The 17,022-nt window shown below is 38.4% G+C and overlaps 1 protein-coding gene across 1 annotated transcript; it reads right to left on the bottom strand.

Annotated features, from left to right (window-relative positions):
• Positions 1 to 6,884: 6,884 nt before the first annotated feature.
• Positions 6,885 to 16,768, bottom strand: Ankrd30bl (ankyrin repeat domain 30B like). Its single transcript, XM_075979136.1, has 6 exons — positions 16,527 to 16,768; positions 13,534 to 13,651; positions 12,646 to 12,819; positions 11,197 to 11,303; positions 7,928 to 7,989; positions 6,885 to 7,123 (listed from the first exon to the last, which is right to left on the bottom strand). The coding sequence occupies exons 1-6, from the start codon at positions 16,766 to 16,768 to the stop codon at positions 6,885 to 6,887; spliced, it is 942 nt and encodes a 313-aa protein (XP_075835251.1).
• Positions 16,769 to 17,022: the final 254 nt, after the last annotated feature.

The following is a 17,022-nucleotide window of genomic DNA, read 5'->3' as shown; positions in this document are numbered from 1 at the left end:
AATTGAGACTTCTTTGTATGTTTCAAATAGAGACAAACTTATCAAAAGTTACTACTTATAATAAATTGGTGTACAAAACACCTATGATCTTGAGCACTATAAGACATCTTAACCAGAATCAATATCACAAGCTGAAGTGTTAAAGTAGTAGCACAGTGTTGCTGCTGTTGCTTTTGTCTCTGGACTAGTGGTGGTAGGAGAATTGTAAGTGAGTATACTTATCTTGTATGGAAGTGAAAAGAGTTTCTCTAAGGTTTGAGTTGACCTTATTCCACTGAAGATGAAAATTCCAGACTCAAGGAAGCTAAGTCTATGATGACTGCCCTTTGCAGCATAGCAAAATTAAAACAAAACAAAACCACAAGCAGACCAAGGACAATGGCCCCTGCAAAGAATTTCAAACTGATAGGTTGGCAAAGCTCCAGAGAGGGGTCAAGGTGTGTACTTTCCTCAAGTGCTTCTGAGGAAGCTGCAGAAGCCCCTCAGTTCTAGCTTCTGGTCCTTCGCTAATGGGCAGTGCAAAGAAGTTCAGCATTAGTAGCTATCACCTCCCATGGTAAGAGCTATTGCAAAGCCCCCTGCAGTAGTTATGCACCCTGAACTGTATCTCTAGGGCGAGAAGCATGGAAAAACATGGGGACCAAGCAGCAATTCCATGGTAGTAGTACCTTACAGGAAACATCAGAGTTCCCACAGACAATGTATCAAGCTCCCACTGCATGCTAAAAGCCCGCCCTCTGAAAAGGAATAAAGCAAATTCTTGTTTATTTTATTCACAGTATATAAACTGTAATATAACTTCCTTGGCATTGCCTATGGCTGAAGCAGAGTGTTGGTCCCACCAACAAATGGACTGCCAATGAGGCTTAGCATGTGGGGGACCTCCATCAACCCTCTTTACCGCAATGAAAATCCAAGGTGGTTCCTGTTCACCTGCAAGCTCTGTGGAACCCTAAAACACAGTTTGTTCCAACACTGACGGGCCCCAAGAGCCTGCGAGCTCCGTGGAATTCTGAAACACAGCTTGCTCCAATACTCAGGAGACCTAAGAGACAGCCACAGCAAAAATTGGACCAAGATGCCAAGACACTGCTGGCCTCATTTGAAGGAAGAGATGGGTAGGTGCCTATGTAAAAATTCCTTCAATATCCTAAAACACAGCATGGTAACACGAGAATCCAGTAGACACACAAAAGGAAGACTTGACCATTCTAACCCAGAAGTAGAAGAAAACGACTTTTAACATAACTTTATGAAAATGATGAATACCTTTAAAGAGGAAGTGAAAAACTCCCTTAAAGAAATTGAAGAGAAGACAAAGTTGGAAGAAATGAATAAATCCCTCAAAGACACCCAAAAATACCCATGATAAAACAATCAAACAAGTGAAAGAAACAGTTGCAGACTTGAAGACTGAAATATATGTAATAAAGAAAATACAAACCAAGGGAATTGTGGACATGGAAAATCTGGGTAAATGAACAGGAGCTACAGAGACAAGTATAACCAACGGAATATAAGAGATAGAAGAAAGAATCTCAGGTGCTGAACATACTATAAAGAAAATACTCATTGGTCAAAAAACATTAAATCCAACAAATTCTTAACACAAAACATTCAGGAAATCTGAGCTACCATGAAAAGGCCAACACTAAGAATAATAGGAGTAGAAGAATAAGAACTCCAGCTCAAAGGCACAAAAAACATATTCAACAAAATTATAGAAGAAAACTTTCCCAACCGAAAGAAGGATATCTTTATGAAGACACAAGAAGCTTACAGAACACCAAATAGACTGGATCAAAAGAATAGCATCCCCTAGCCATATAATAATCAAAACAAAGAACATACAGAATAATGAAAGAATATTAAAAGGTGCAAAGGAAAATGGTCAAGTAATATATAAGGCAAACCTATCAGAATTATGCCTGATTTCTCAATGGAAACCATGAAAGCCAGAAGGTCCTGGATAGATGTGTTGCAGACACTAAGAAACTATGGATACAAGCCCAGGTTACTATACTCAGCAAAGCTTTCACTCACCATCTATGGATAAAGCAAGATACTCCATGACAAAAGCAGATTTAAACAGTACATATCCAAAAACTCAGCCTTACAGAAAGTACTAGTAGGAAAACTTCCATCCAAGGAAGCTAACTACACCCACAACACCACAGAAATCTTACTAAAAGAATGTTTCTTAGTAAAAGAAACATTACTAAAACTTAAATCATACATCAAACCACACATACTAATAGTAGGAGATTTCAACACTCCTCTCTATCCAATGGACAGTTCAACCAGACAGAAACTTAAGAGAGAAATAAGAGAACTAACAGATGTAAAGAATCACATGGACTTAACAGATATCTATATAACACTCCACCCCCCCCCCCAAAAAAAAAGAACTCACTCAGAAGGAGTAGAAGACAGGAAATAATTAAACAGAGGGCTGAAATCAACAAAATAGAAACACAGAAAACAATACAAAGAATCAATGACACAAAGAACTGTTTCTTTGAAAAAAAAATCAACAAGATTGACAAACCATTATCCAAACTAATCAAAAGACGGAGAGAGATCATTCAAATTAACAAAATCAGAAATGAAAAGAAGGACATAACAGACATTGAGGAAATTCAGAGAATCATTAGGTCATACTACAAAACCTGTACTACACAGTATTGGAAAATGTAAAAGGAATGAACAATTTTTTAGACAGATACCATATACTCAATGCACCAATCTGTGCTGTAGACTGTAGAATGGTGCACTTTCTCAGCCTTCTTCCTATTGTGGCAAATTGCTCTGGAAATTATGTCTAATTATGTCTATCATCATATAAACCAAGTATCATCATATCTTAAACTAACTAATAAAACCAAAGGAAAAAGGTGCTGGCAATATAGTCAATAGGGCGTGCGCTACCGGAGAATGTTTATAAGAGCAGTGTTCAATCCCCCGAACTGCCTACAGGACTCAAAGTCCGTTTATTTCTTTAAATTTTGGGCAAGCCTATTATTTCTTAGGTCAAGATTTTTGTCAAGATATATTCAGATTAAATAACAGATAATTAAAGATATGTGAATTGTCTAATATGTCTAAATTGAGAAATTATAGAAGGAGCAAAACCCAGAAAAACTTATTAGCATTTAGTTCTCAAAAAACTTAAAATAATTGAATACTTTATTTTTGGTTTTTTAACATGATCATCTTATTGACATTGACATTGATGTATATAATAATAATATGTAGCATAAACACAATGTGGTTTTAATAAAAAAATCCATTTATAACAAGCCAACTTGTGGTTACATGACCATAGAGGACACATACTGTGGAATAGTTAGAGATCTTTTTATTTATACAAAGATACCGTGTACATCAGAGGCTCACATTAAATAAACAAACATGTTTCAGATGATAAAGTTTGAGACTGAGAATTTCTCAGAAACTACTTCTTAAATAATTCTGAATCCAAACCCATTTGAAGGCAGATCAAAAGAAGATAGAATTACATTTCTATATTATTTCCTCTGTTCATATTTTGAAAAAAACCAATCTGTTTTTGAAATTAGGAAGTTGGTAGTCAAGTATTCCCCCATTACTCTTACCTCTCTTAATCTGGAAAGACTTCTTCAATAGGGATCTTAGCTGTCTTGCTGGTCTTACTGCACTGTGGCATAATTTAAAAAGTAATATTTTAATATTCATATAAAAACATTTACCAAATGTTTTCCTAAGATACATTAGAGATTTACCATCAGCCATTAAACTGTCCTTCAATCAGTTGATTAGGTTTGGTGACAATTTCCTTAACACTTTTTTTCATGTGAAAAAAGAATTTAGTCCACTAAAAACATAGAAACACACACACACACACACACACACACACACACACACACACACACACGAAGAAAGACACTAGTTTCTCCACAGAATTTTTTTAATGCTGCAGTAACTGATGGTCACTCTTGTGCTCAATGTAATTAGTACCCCGGGATTCCACTTGTCATGTCATCATCTGTTCCTAGAGCATCACAGAACCCCTCTCTCTCAGGTTACTTTGTGGGCTCTCAATACATGTGATGCTATCTCTCACAAGGTTTGTTTGTGGACCATAGAATAGATTCCTGCTTCTGCTAGCACTCTGACAATATACCATGGCCTAGGATATGCTCAGGCTGTCCCTTAGTAGTCCATTCATGAGTGGACTTGAAACTACAATCGGCCTGTTTCTATGCCAAATGAGCATTGTTATTCACTTAACGAGATAAAAATATGAACAAACAACAATAAAACTCAGTGGATAATTTCAGCTTGAGACAGTTTAGAACTCTTAGTAGAAGAGAACATAGTTTTTACAAGGTGTGTCTTTGAACAGTTGTAGCTACTGTAATTTATGAATCTGTACTTTGGATATTAACTGTGATGCATTTTGGACCTTTTAACTTGGAGTAATTTATTAATAAATAATTAGTAATAAGCAATTTACTAATGTGTATCGAATGCTTTATGATACATGTTCCCACAAATGATAACACAATTGTCCTCTATTCTGGAAGTAATCAATTAAGATGAGCACAGAACTAGCTTGACATACCATCTTTAATTTTCTGCCAAATCAGTGTCTAAGATAGCAGATCACTGACAGAAGGGGCCTTTTACTCTATGTTCATGTCCTACTGATGGGGAAGACAAAGCCCCTTTTATAGACACATAAAGAGTAGACATGCCACAGTTTGGCTCTCTACATCCAGATAATCTACTGAGATCCAAAGACTTCATGACTGTAGAAAACAGCTCACAGGAATAGAGAAGCGATGGATGGAGCACTGTGGTAGGAGGAAGGCATGGGATCTTCCACCATCTATAAAAGGGTGCTACACAGAACAAAAGGGCCTCTGCATGTGGAGATGGTGTCAAAGGAGGTAAACAATTTGTTGATTTCTTGTAACACTATGTGATAATGCAGAATGATCCCAAGTTCTGTCAGCTTTCAGAAAGACAAATGCAATGAAGATCTAGTTCACTAGCTGAGTTCAGGAAGTTTTGAAAAGGCAAGGAGTATCAGATGGACGTAGTGTGTGTGGTAAACATTAGGAAGCTCATTTTCCAAAACACAGAATTGGTACAGGGGAAGTGATGGTTGAGTAAAAACCTCATGCCCATGATCTAAAAACAATAAATTTTCAGTCTAAAAATACATTGAAAAAACTGTGGGGTTGTAAGACAACACAAAAATTGAGTGTATAAATCGGTATCTATCTGAGAATACAACCAATAATTAGCTTGTTATCTTTGAATTTCCTTAGTCTTTATATATTGTTAGACCTTACCTGCAAGAAGGCTGTATGTCAGTGCTGAAATTTTCTTCTAAAAAAATCAAAATTAATTCATTACAATGCTAGAGAAATATAACACATAAAATTTATTAGACAAATAGTATAATTTTTTGAGATTAATCTAGATTATTCTAGAGTAAATACTCCTTTGTAAGAAATTTCCTCATGGGGAATTCATTCATTTTCTTAATATTTCAAATCAAAGAAGACTTAAATTTAACAAGCATAATACCTAAAGGTAAACACCCACCCATAAACAATTGAGATGATCCTAAATGATCTCTCTCAGACAGATGGAGAGTAGCATCCTTACCAGTATAAGCATTAATTGACTGTGTCACAAAATAGCTTCTGTGGTTCTTGTTTGACTTTGGGATAATGACACTTGAGAAAAATTCTAGAGTCTGGATGGTGGCACACAACTTTAATCCCAGCACATGGATGGCAAAGGCAGGTGGATCCCTGTGATTCCCAAGACAGCCAGAACTACCTAACAATGAGATGGTTTCTCACAAACAAAACAACAGATTCAAAATGGAAAAAAAATCCATGAGCCTATACACATTTTTATTCTTCAGGTAAACAAAGAATCTTGTTCAGCTTTTTAGTTAAAATTGTTCATTTTATGGTACAAAATGCTACCACTGGGACTACATGTATGGCTTTTGTCTTTTGTATCAGGGTATAACCTAACAGAAAGAAAGAGAAGAGGGGCAAAGACTTTTACCTAACAGCTCAAGGGAGTGCAACAGGATTCCTCTCCTCATCCCTGTTGAGGGAAGAAGTTCCTTAGTTTTATCTGTGTTCCCAGGCTTATATGCAGCTTAAAGGATGCTCATGAAAGCAGGCATCATCTCCCCTGAAAAGAATTATTGGAAAGATCCCTCCCTTGGTAGTAATAACCCCGAGCTCTACCTAAGGTGAGAGATCAGCAGAGAAGAAGCTGTGAGACTGCAGCAGCAAATTCCATGGGCTTCCTTCTGACATAGGATCATTGTACATGTTTACATATGTAAACAATAAACTCACTGAATCCTTCCCTAGACACTTGCAGCTTGCTTTTAGAAATAAACATTTGAGTTGGGCAGTGATGGTACACTCCTTTAATCCCAGCACTTGGTACCAGAGACATGCAGATCTCTGTAATTTCAAGCTTAGCATTGTCTACAGAATGATTTTCAGGTTAGGCTCAAAGTCAACACACAGGAAAACCCTGTCTCACAAAACCAAAATAAACATAAGAAAACAAAAATGAAATGAAACCTTCATTTATTTGTCTTGATTAAAGTCAGAGAAACTTAATGTGCTTTTAAGCATTCCTCATGACTCAGGAAGGTCATTTGAACCACCAACTAGTGGACTGGGATTGCGGCTCAGTAGGAAAGCCTATGCTTATTACGCAAGAGGCCTCAGTCAGTTCTCACCACCACAAATGCCATGAACAGCAAACTTCATAATACAGTGACACAAAGCTGTCTCCATTACAATAATACTGACTCTCTTCATCTTACCTCTTGAGAGAAGAGGGTTTTGGATTCTCTACCTAGTGTGGTTGTCACTGACAACGTAAGGTATAAAAGGCACTGTGGTGACAGTTACTGAATGTAAATAGTACGTGGGGCTCCTGCCACTGCCACAAAGTCTCTCCAGACTCAATGGAGAAGCAGATAATTCTTTGAAATACAGAATGATGTCATTTTCTACACTCTGCTTTTTTCCAATATTTATTCCTGAATCATGCTTTGCAGCATGGAAATGATATTCACCCTTACCATGTTCTAGAAGAAAAACTAAAGAGAAAAGTACTGAAGGTAGGGATAATGGGTAGGGTGCTTGCCTAGAATGCTCCCAAAGCCTTGTGCTCAATGTCTAGCTCTTCAGAAAACCAAATCAAAACAAAAAAGAAGGAAAGAAGAGAAGAAAGGAAGGAAGGAAGAAAGGAAGGAAGAAAGAAAGAAAAAGAAAAGGAAAACATGTCAGGATTGATAAGTCTTCATAAACTCAATACATTCATTACAGAACGAAGCTTTCACCCCTAAATGGGAGATTTCTAAAGAAAACAATTATACAGTAGGACAAAACTGTCCAAGTTGAGAAATTGCACAGACATTAAAGAGGTCAGAAGATTTTAATTATATCATAAGGTAGGAAATTATTTAATGAAAGTTATTGATTACTGAGGTTGGTTTGTGACATAATTACATTCTAGTGACACCTACCTGTGTACTGTTATGCAGTACAAAATACAAGACTTTTGTCATAAAACTCAAGGAGAATATGTATTTCTAATAATCCTATTTGCTGCAATGTGACTATGGAGGACACGTGTGTAAAGTTGATTTCTCCTTTATTCAAAGGCAGTACAGATATCATCATTAATATAAAATAAGCAATGTTTTGACAATATATTTTCACAGTTGAAAGTTCTTTGAAATAAATTCTTAATTCTGACTTTTCAGAATATTTGAAAACCACAGAACTGCATTTATACTGGATTTCCTTAACTCCTTTTTGAAGATCTAAAATCTTTACTCTTCCTTATTTTCTTTAGGGAAGGTAGGAGCAGTTGGAGTCATTCTTACCTTTGTTAAAGTCGGCACACGTTTTCATTGATTGTTCTGATTCTACTGCAGCTGCTCCTCCACTGTGACATATGTTTAAAAGTGATCATCATTTAACTATTCATATAAAAATACTTAGCATGTTTTCTAAATTCTTTATTTTTGAGTCCCTAATATATCTCTCATTAGATATTTACAAATAATTTTTTGAAACAGGTCTCATTATGCAGTCCAGATTACTTTAAACCCACTATATGCATCATGTTGGTCTTGAAATCAAAGAGATCTCTGTGCCTCCTGTTTTCCAAGTTCTGGGATTAAAGGCATGGGCAACAAGGCCCAGCCTAAGAACTCTATACTAATTCTTCAACAGTTGGTGATGATTAATGACAGCTGTCCTTCCCACCTTCCCTCATAGAGAAGAAACAAAGAAAATTTAGCTCTTGATTAAAACTCTCTCTCTCTCTCTCTCTCTCTCTCTCTCTCTCTCTCTCTCTCTCTCTCGCACACACACACGAATGATAGCAGTGCTTTTTCCATAGATTTGCTTTGAATGCTCCAGTAACCTTGTATTTCTATGCTCGTCGAGTCAGTGTTCCTGTTCCACTCATCTGCCTGCTTGTCCCTATGGCCCCACAGTCCTATCTGTCAGAACTCTTTGGAGGTATTTTGTTGAGTACTATGCTCTCAATGGACGTATATGAAAAAGTATTTTTTTTCTTTTTGCTTCTAAGCATCCTTCTGCCTGCATTCTTAGAAGCCATGACAGTTGTGGCACCTTCAAATTGTTTTAACAGTTCTTTCATGTGTGAATGCTGAAACCACCGCCTGGTTGTTTCTTTGTTCATAAGCCTTTTTGTGTAATCCTGAGTCTTTGTAACTCATGACCAGCTACCAAACTCAAGAAAAGCAACACTCTTTTGTCAGCTATATTCTTCCCAGGTCAGAGCTAAGACTGCTGTACTTCAGGGCCTATTGCCAGTATATTCTGGACCAGCAGCTTTATTTTCCTAGTTTCTACTTTGGCTGTCATCACAGTCTTGGAACTTGTCATGGGGACTTTTCACCTGCAGTGTGAACCTAGTCCAAAATAGCACCGCTGCTGAAGTGATCTCCAGAAAACTAAGAAAACCTTCAACCTTGACCACTATTTCCAATGTCTTTTTAGCAGATAATGATCCCCAGTCTTACTAGATCAACAACCTAAACTTACTTTTTCATCTTCATATTTGATATGCATTCTTGTTCACATCTGTGTATGCATTTGTGTCTGTTGATCCTAGTGCATGTTTTTTAGGTCAGAGGACATCCTTGACTGGCAGTCCTTGCCTCCTAACTTAGTTTTGAGGCAGAGTTTCTTGTTGTTAACAGCTGTAAAAAGCAAGTCTATCTAAAGTATAACTTTCAGACAGTCTCCTGTCTCCATCTCCCATGTCCCTCAAGGTTCCCTGAGATTAAGATGCACACAGCACATGAGGTCCTTTCTGTGTTCTGAGGAGTTGAACTCTGAAATCTTGGGTTTGTGTGATAAGTACTTTATTCCTGAGACATGTTCCTAGTCGTGAATTCCTAAAATTGTGCTATTCCATGTCAAAGTCACAAGCATACTTTATTTGCTTCAAAAGTACCAGCTTTACAAATTTCTGTCTATCTTGTATTAAAGGAAGAATAAATGACCTCAAATGGTTCTTCTTAGAGGGAAACACAGGCCCTCTAACTGGATTAGAGGTTTAATTGAAAGTGCTCTGCACTCAGAAGCCTTAGTTCCATAATTAATAGCAATACACTTATAGCCACCTCTTTAATTTAGACCCAAAGTCTTCTTTTAAAAATTGAGTGTTTTAGAGCCAGATAGATGGCTCAGTGGGTATACATATTGTTACAGTAGCCAAGAATTTGAATACCTGGAATTCAACAAAAAGTCAGACACTGTGTAATGTATCTATAATCCCAGCACTTTTATAGTACAAAGGAAGTGGAGGTAGTAAGATACCAAAGAGGCTTCCCAACCTGCTTACCTGGAGTAAGTGGCCAAGTGCCAAATAAAAATAGAAAACAATGCCTCAAATAAGATGGAAGACAAAGCCATCACACAGTGTTGTACTGTCTTGGTTGGGAATATCAGTGCATGCACGTCCTCTGACACAAAAACAAGTACATGAAGATGAGGGATGCTAAACCGTGTTTAGAATATATGGTATGTACAAAGTGTATTTTCAATAAAAAATACACAACACACAGGCTTTACTTTTTAATCCATCTGACTTTAAACTTGCATGTATGAACAAAAAAGGTAATCATTTAATTTTTAATGCTGAAATCATCTTAAATACCAAGTGTCCATTTTAGAGCTGATATTTCTGTGATAAAACACCATGACCAATATGAACTTGGGGACCAAAGGATTCATTTGGCTTATATGTCTGCATCATAGTTCATCATTAAAGGAAGATAGGGCAGGAACTCAAACAGGGAAGGAAACTGGAGGCAGGAGCTTACAGAGGCCATGGAAGAGAGCTGCTTACTGGCTTGCTCATTCTGCTTATAGAACTCAGGGCCATGAGCCCTGGAACAGCACCTCCCATGATGTGTTGGGCCCTTATCCATCAATCACTAATTAAGAAAATGCCTTACAACCAGATCTTATGGAGGCATTTTCTCAATGGAGTCTTAGTTCTTTGTACTCATTTTGGACAAGTGTCCCTATCCAGATTAGCTGTTTCAGGAGTTTGGGTGTACAGATTCACATCTGACTAACACAGTGTCAAGATAGTTCAGACAGGACAGGGGAAAATAATAGCATCTGGTAATATCATCTAATTGATGTATACCCTAAACTATTTGCTTACTCAAATTCACTTAAAGCAAAGTGAGTGATCAAAGAGACAACATGATTTGAAAAAAATATGTAAGTTGAACATATATAAGAAGAAAATATATAAGGAACAGGTTAAAAATAATAAAATTATACATTTCAGTGTTGATAATAAAGTTGACACTTTTCAAAGTAAACAACATTAATGTGAAGTTGCCTTAACAAGTAGAAAATTGCCAATCAAATCAGATTAGAAATGATCACTTGTTTTTGAATGGGAAGCTGAGCCCTGGTACACACTGTTCCTTTGTTTATGTTGGAACAGTCTCTTTTCCAGCTAACACTCCCTGTGAGCTAGTCTTTCTCAATATATGCTTATGAGTTGAAGCCATTTTCACTCTAGAATTTTAGTGTTCATTACTTAAGCAATGACACCCTCAAGAACAGCACTAAGATTGTAAAAAAGAAACGGTACCTATTTGGTGTAAGCTCCGAAGGTGCCTCTGCACCGTTCTCAATTAAAAACTCCGCCATCTTAAGTTGATTTTCAAACAAAGCGAGTTTATAGGGTGTCAAACCATACTGTAAAGGAAAAATTTCATTTTATAAAATGACATGCTTTTCAAATGAAAAATGTATCACAGATTTTGAAAACAAAATGAGTCACAAAAGGATAGATTTTCCTTCAGCCCTTGCTGCAGATTCACACACACAGGGCTTCCCTTTCCTTTGAAACATCTTTCCCTGTCCAACAATGCCCGTGAACACCACTATTTCCAGAACTTCCCACAAACGCTTGCTGGTTCCAAGTTTCTTAGCTCCATAGAGAGCTCAATTGCCCCAATCCTAAAACATGGATATAGATTTGGTATGCCTCTGTTGAACGAGTGAACCTAAGTGGCATCTCTGGAGCAGTTTCTCAACCTGTTTTTCAAAACTATTTTCCCTAACCTAAAAATTTTCTCCCAAACCAAACATCGTTTCCTGTTGTAGTGGTCCAAAAGATGCTGGAGGAAGACCTCAGACTCAAATGGTATGTAAACACAAAGAGTGCTTATTCTTCAGAAATAGCCAGCATGCAACAGTCCATCACCCATATACAGTGATAATGAGGACCACGGACAAAGACATACAGGCCCTTCTAAAGTGGACATGGGGAATTCTATCTTTTTAATCTTTTAAATATTTTTTCAATAATTGGGCAGTCAGGGAGCAGTTACATGGGGGGCATGTTGATTGGACAGAATTAGTAACAGTTTCATCCATTGTGGGATTTTTCTGTCACATATAGTCAGTAGCAGCCAGATCCTGCAACTCTGGTCTCCCGGCCTTATAAGGCCAGGTTTGGAACTGTTTAGCCAATTGGCTAAACTTGACTGGGGAACATCCTGGATTCAGGCTTAGGTCATTAGTTACAATGGAATTGCTCCTTGTCTAAGATAGAGTCCCATTTTGGCCCCTTTGTTATGTACATGTAACATCTGAAAAAGTTAAGTGAAAATGTCTTCTCAGCATGTTTTCTTCAATGATCAAATTTTCACATTTACCTGTGTGCCTGTGACCTTCCCACTCTAGCCTCATCTCTGAGAGACAAGTCACATCAGTAACTTCTTAATTGCAACAGATTTCTGTTTTTTCTTCAGACATTTATCTTAAAATTATTTTTTTCTATTGTTTGTGTGTATGTGAAGTATGTGTGGGCCCAAGTCCTTTACTTGTTGGATTTTAAAGTAAAGCCCAAATCTCAAACAAAATGTGCTGTGCTGAGTTCCTTTAAGTTACCTACAAAACTATGAAAAACAGATTTGAAAAAAATGCTTTACTCTGAAAAGATTCAGTGAGACTGCTTGAGCTTCAGAATGTGGAAAGTGATCTGAGTGTCATTGCTAGAAGTGCATTGTGAATGAAGTTGAATGATTCTTACCTCTGTTTTGGCTTTAATGTCTACATTATACTCCAGCAGTTTGCTCACAACTGGTATGTTCCCTCTGCAAATGGCGTGGTGGAGGGCAGCATCGCCATTGGCATCTACAATGTGGGGATCAGCCCCGTGCATGAGGAGAATAGAGATGCATTCTATATTATCCCGCTGGGCGGCCTGTGGGTATTGGATAAAGAAAGAGACACTGAAATCAAGAACTTTCAAAAGCATTCCAACAATTCCATTGACTAGTTACCCTTGGATCAGACCAATTGTTTAGGTCATGCATATTATCACTCTCAAGTAACCAGACTTTCCTAAATTCATAACCTCCCCACCAAAGTTTTCCAAGTGGTAGAGTTTCAGAGGTGTGCCACCACACCTAGATACTAAAGGATTTCACTAGCACTGTCTGGCCATTTTTGTAGTGGGGGAGGTTGCTTGTTCATTTGCTTGTTTTGATAACTTGACACAGGTTGAAGACACCTGGAAAAAAAGAATCTCACTTGAAGAATTGGCTCCACCAGACTGGACTCTGGGAAGCGTCTATAGTATTTTCTTGATTGAGGTTGATCTGGGAGGGCACACCTTCCTAGGGGTGGTGGCATGGCTGGGAAGGTTATCCTGAGTAGTATAAGATATCTGAGCAAGTCTTGGAAAAAGCCACGGGAAAGCATCATTCCCCCATGACCTCTGCTTCATTTCCTGCCTCATGTCCTGATTGAACTCCTGATCTGGTTTCCCTTCATGACTGACTGTGATGTAGAATTGTAAGCCAATACACCTTTCCTTTCTTGAGATGGTTTTGGCCAGTGTTTCATCACAGCAACAAAAACCAAACAAGGATAATTTCTAATCCATTTTATACCAAAAGTGTTTCGCGATAGCTACCTTAATTAGGGGCGTGCAGCCTTCATCATCCTTCATGTTAATATCGGTACAGTCGATGGATAATAGCAATGTTACTACATTAGGATGATTATGGGCAGAGGCGTAGTGCAGTGAACTCCTACAAATTGAGAGGACATTTTAGGAAATTACAGATTATTATGTAAAGGCACACTCAAGTAGACACCAATGTGCATTTCCTTCTGATGTAAAAGAAGAAACTAAAATTTTCTTATTTACTTATTTCTCTACTCAGGTGTTCATTTTCTGTGCTAGGCATATAGCGCATGGCTGTCCCATTCAAGGCGAGTGCTCTATCACAAGCTTCACCCTTCCTCAGAGCAGCCTCTCTGGATAACAGGAGAATGCCCAGTAGATTGAACTCAGATTGGATTTGAATCCTACTCTAATCACCGAGTGTTACTAGTTAGAACATAGACCTCCTATGAGCTCCACAAATCAATCTCTCCATCTGTAGAACGGGGATTCAACACTGCAGCTCTCTTACACAGTGCTGCTGTGACGCTTCAACTCACATCTTCAAGAGCACGTACAAATGCTTCCAGCACCTGACAGCTCAGTGTTGCTGGATACAATTACAATTTGTTCCTAATGGTAACAAACGCAATATTTCAATGAAGAGAAATAGCAGAATTATACCTACTGCAGATGTGAAAGTTTTTACTCAAGTATCTTTACAATATTTTAAAACTATATTCCCTAAGCTGGCCTTGAACTTGGTAATCCTCCCAGTAGGTAGGAATGCAGGCAGTTCCACCGCACCCACCTTACTCTTTATCTCACACTTTAGCATCGCTGATGTCTGCCACTTATAATTCATGATATTTTATGACTATAATTGGCGATGTTTTTTACTTTGCTACCATACAAAATAAAAGGTCACCATGCAGTCCATTGTGTCTGACATCCAATGAAATATGACACAATCCACAGGCCCACGACACTTCTAAAGGTCACATGTATCTATGTAAATTTCTGCTCTTAAGACTATGAAATGTAAACTATTTAGAATAGCAATAACAACAAACAAAAATCTAAAATTTCAGTCATCAATACTTTAATTTTTTTTCATTTCTCTTTGCCCAGAATTAATGTTTGTATATTTGCTGCCAACAGGGACACAGCATAGTCCTCAGTCAATAGACAAAATGTCCATGTTAATATAGACACCAGGTGGTATCAAATGGCTTTGCCTTATACCTCCATGAATTAGCACCAAAATTTAGCAAATCTATCCAGAAGGAGATAACCCATGGTATCATAGCTCCCTTGCTTTGATTTTCAAAAAGTTTAAAGACAAAAATTACTAGGGATTCAATTGAGCATCATTCATTGTTTTCAATATTTAAATTTATAGAACGTCAGGAAAGCTGACTGGACAGAGAAATGTAATATCTTACGAATGAGAGGGTCTTGAGAGCTAGTAGATTTGTATGCTGTACAGTAGATATCTAAGTTATGTGCAGGGAATAAGTGGATTGGTAGAATGGATAAATATAGCTGGAAAATTCAGTGTTTCTAAAGAACACACATATTAAGCAAAAATACTTTGAAACAATAATTTACTGTTCTATTATTTGTATGAAGCTCTAATTTGGAAGACTGAACAACTATAGACTAAATAACCTCACAACTACAGACATGATCAAGAAGCATGTGAGCTATAAAGAATCTACTGTTGAGGGTCATTGTTTCCTGCTTATAAGCTAGTGAGAAACAGGAAACAAGGACTAGGAAAGAGGGCTGCAGTGATTGTTACAACTCAGTTGGAAAATCACTCACCCTGCAAGCCTGAGACCCCAACTTCAGAACCCCCAGCAACTTGAGAAACTGGTGCTGGAGATGTGGATACAGGAGGATCCCCAAATCTATCTTGCCAGCAAGTCTAGGTCAATCAGTATACTCCAAGACAATCAGTCAAACACAGCGGGGATTTGGGTGAGAGAATCTGTCTAAAAAGCTGAGGTGGAGGAACCACAGGGTGGTTCATCAGGTGAGGGCGCCTACTGGCAGAGCCAATGGTCTACGTTCAATACCCAGAATCCACAACGTGGCAGAACACAGCTGTCGATAGTTCTCTTCTGACCTTCAGACACTTGCTTGGCATGTGTGAGGCACAGGTGCACACACACATATGATTTTTTTAATGAGATGAAAAGAAATTTTCAAAGAGAATGTCAACCGTTAGCCTTCATGTATTTACCAAAACACACACAACATGTATATAAGGGGCCGGGGGACAGAGTTATAGTTCAAGTTGAAAATTTCCTTATGAAATCCCTCAGCAAGCATAAAACAGACATAAGATTTCTTGTTAATTCTTTGGGTTTTTTTTTTGGCCCTGAGTTGGCTTTTTATGTGAAAATTTATCTTATGATACAATTTTCTGTGTTGCATATAACATAGCATTAAAACATATACATTAAAGGGCTGGAGAGATGGCTTGGCATTTACAAGCTCTAGTTTTTCCTGCAGAGGACCTGGGTTTGATTCCTAGCATCCACACAGCAGATCACAACTGTCCATGACCGCAGTTCCAGGAGATCCAACACCCTCTTCCTATGCTTGTGTGGTACACTGAAAATACATGCAGCCAAAACACTCAAATCTAAAAAAATTATAAGTGTAAACATAAAAAGATGTATGTGGTTTCCTTAGCTAAATTCCTTTAAAGCCCTCAATAAAGTGCTCTAAAAGAGACAATGTAAAGGGATTTGTAAACTAACTGAAGCTCTTTGTTTTGCTTCTCTTAAAGAAAGCCTCGGAGCTGCCCTTCCAAGGTGTGCAGGTTTCAGGTGCCTAGGAGCTTAAAGCAGGTACAAACCCAGAGGTCTCCATGAAAGAAGAGCCTTAAGCATGATATCTGCCCTCCCACAGGCTGCAGATCTGGAAGGTATGTTTCTCCCTGGTAGACCCTGACTGTCTCCAACAGTTTCTGCCCCTCCTGCCCCTCGCCCCTCCTCAGGCCCCATTACCTGCCCCTCCGGTCGCACTCGTTAACATGATGTTCACTGGCATTGATCAATCTCTCGACTAATTTGACATCACCCACACTGGCCGCCCTTTGGAATCGGCCCACGGGATCGTACCCAATTAGGTACAAAGGAAATCGCTGCTGTCTTCTACCCAGGCACCCACAACCCAGGCATGCGGGCCACAGGTGAGACCGCTGAGGGGCCCGAATGGTTAGGGCATCATACTCCATATCCTCCTGCATGTTAAGGCTCAAGGCTCTAAAGGCCCTCCTGGCGCTCCCGACAACCCTGCCCTCCCTCCCAGCCTTCCTGGCCCTCCTGGCCCTCCTGGCCCTTCTGGGCCTACTGCCCCTCCCTTCCTTCCCCTTTAACCACCCCCACCCTCCCAAACCCAATAGTAAACGTTCAAAAATCTGCTTAAAACTCCCCACTGAACCAAATAAGCGTCCTGCTTGGGCAGATCCTTGGTTCAGTATGAGCTGAATTCTGATTCACT

This window comes from Microtus pennsylvanicus, chromosome 7 (genome assembly GCF_037038515.1).
Source record: "Microtus pennsylvanicus isolate mMicPen1 chromosome 7, mMicPen1.hap1, whole genome shotgun sequence".
Taxonomy (NCBI): Eukaryota; Metazoa; Chordata; class Mammalia; order Rodentia; family Cricetidae; genus Microtus; species Microtus pennsylvanicus.
The sequence above is the reverse complement of the archived record's forward strand: the minus strand, read 5'-3'. Positions and strand labels throughout refer to the sequence as shown.

What these genes read in the sequence shown, in the direction of transcription:
- Ankrd30bl (XM_075979136.1), bottom strand. Translation starts at nt 16,768, where the DNA reads ATGCAGGAGGATATGGAGTATGATGCCCTAACCATTCGGGCCCCTCAG. An exon ending in GAGTGCGACCGGAGGGGCAG is followed by an intron (nt 13,652 to 16,526) that starts GTAATGGGGCCT and finishes CTCAATTTGTAG; the next exon opens with GAGTTCACTGCACTACGCCT. An exon ending in ACATTAAAGCCAAAACAGAG is followed by an intron (nt 11,304 to 12,645) that starts GTAAGAATCATT and finishes TTTCCTTTACAG; the next exon opens with TATGGTTTGACACCCTATAA.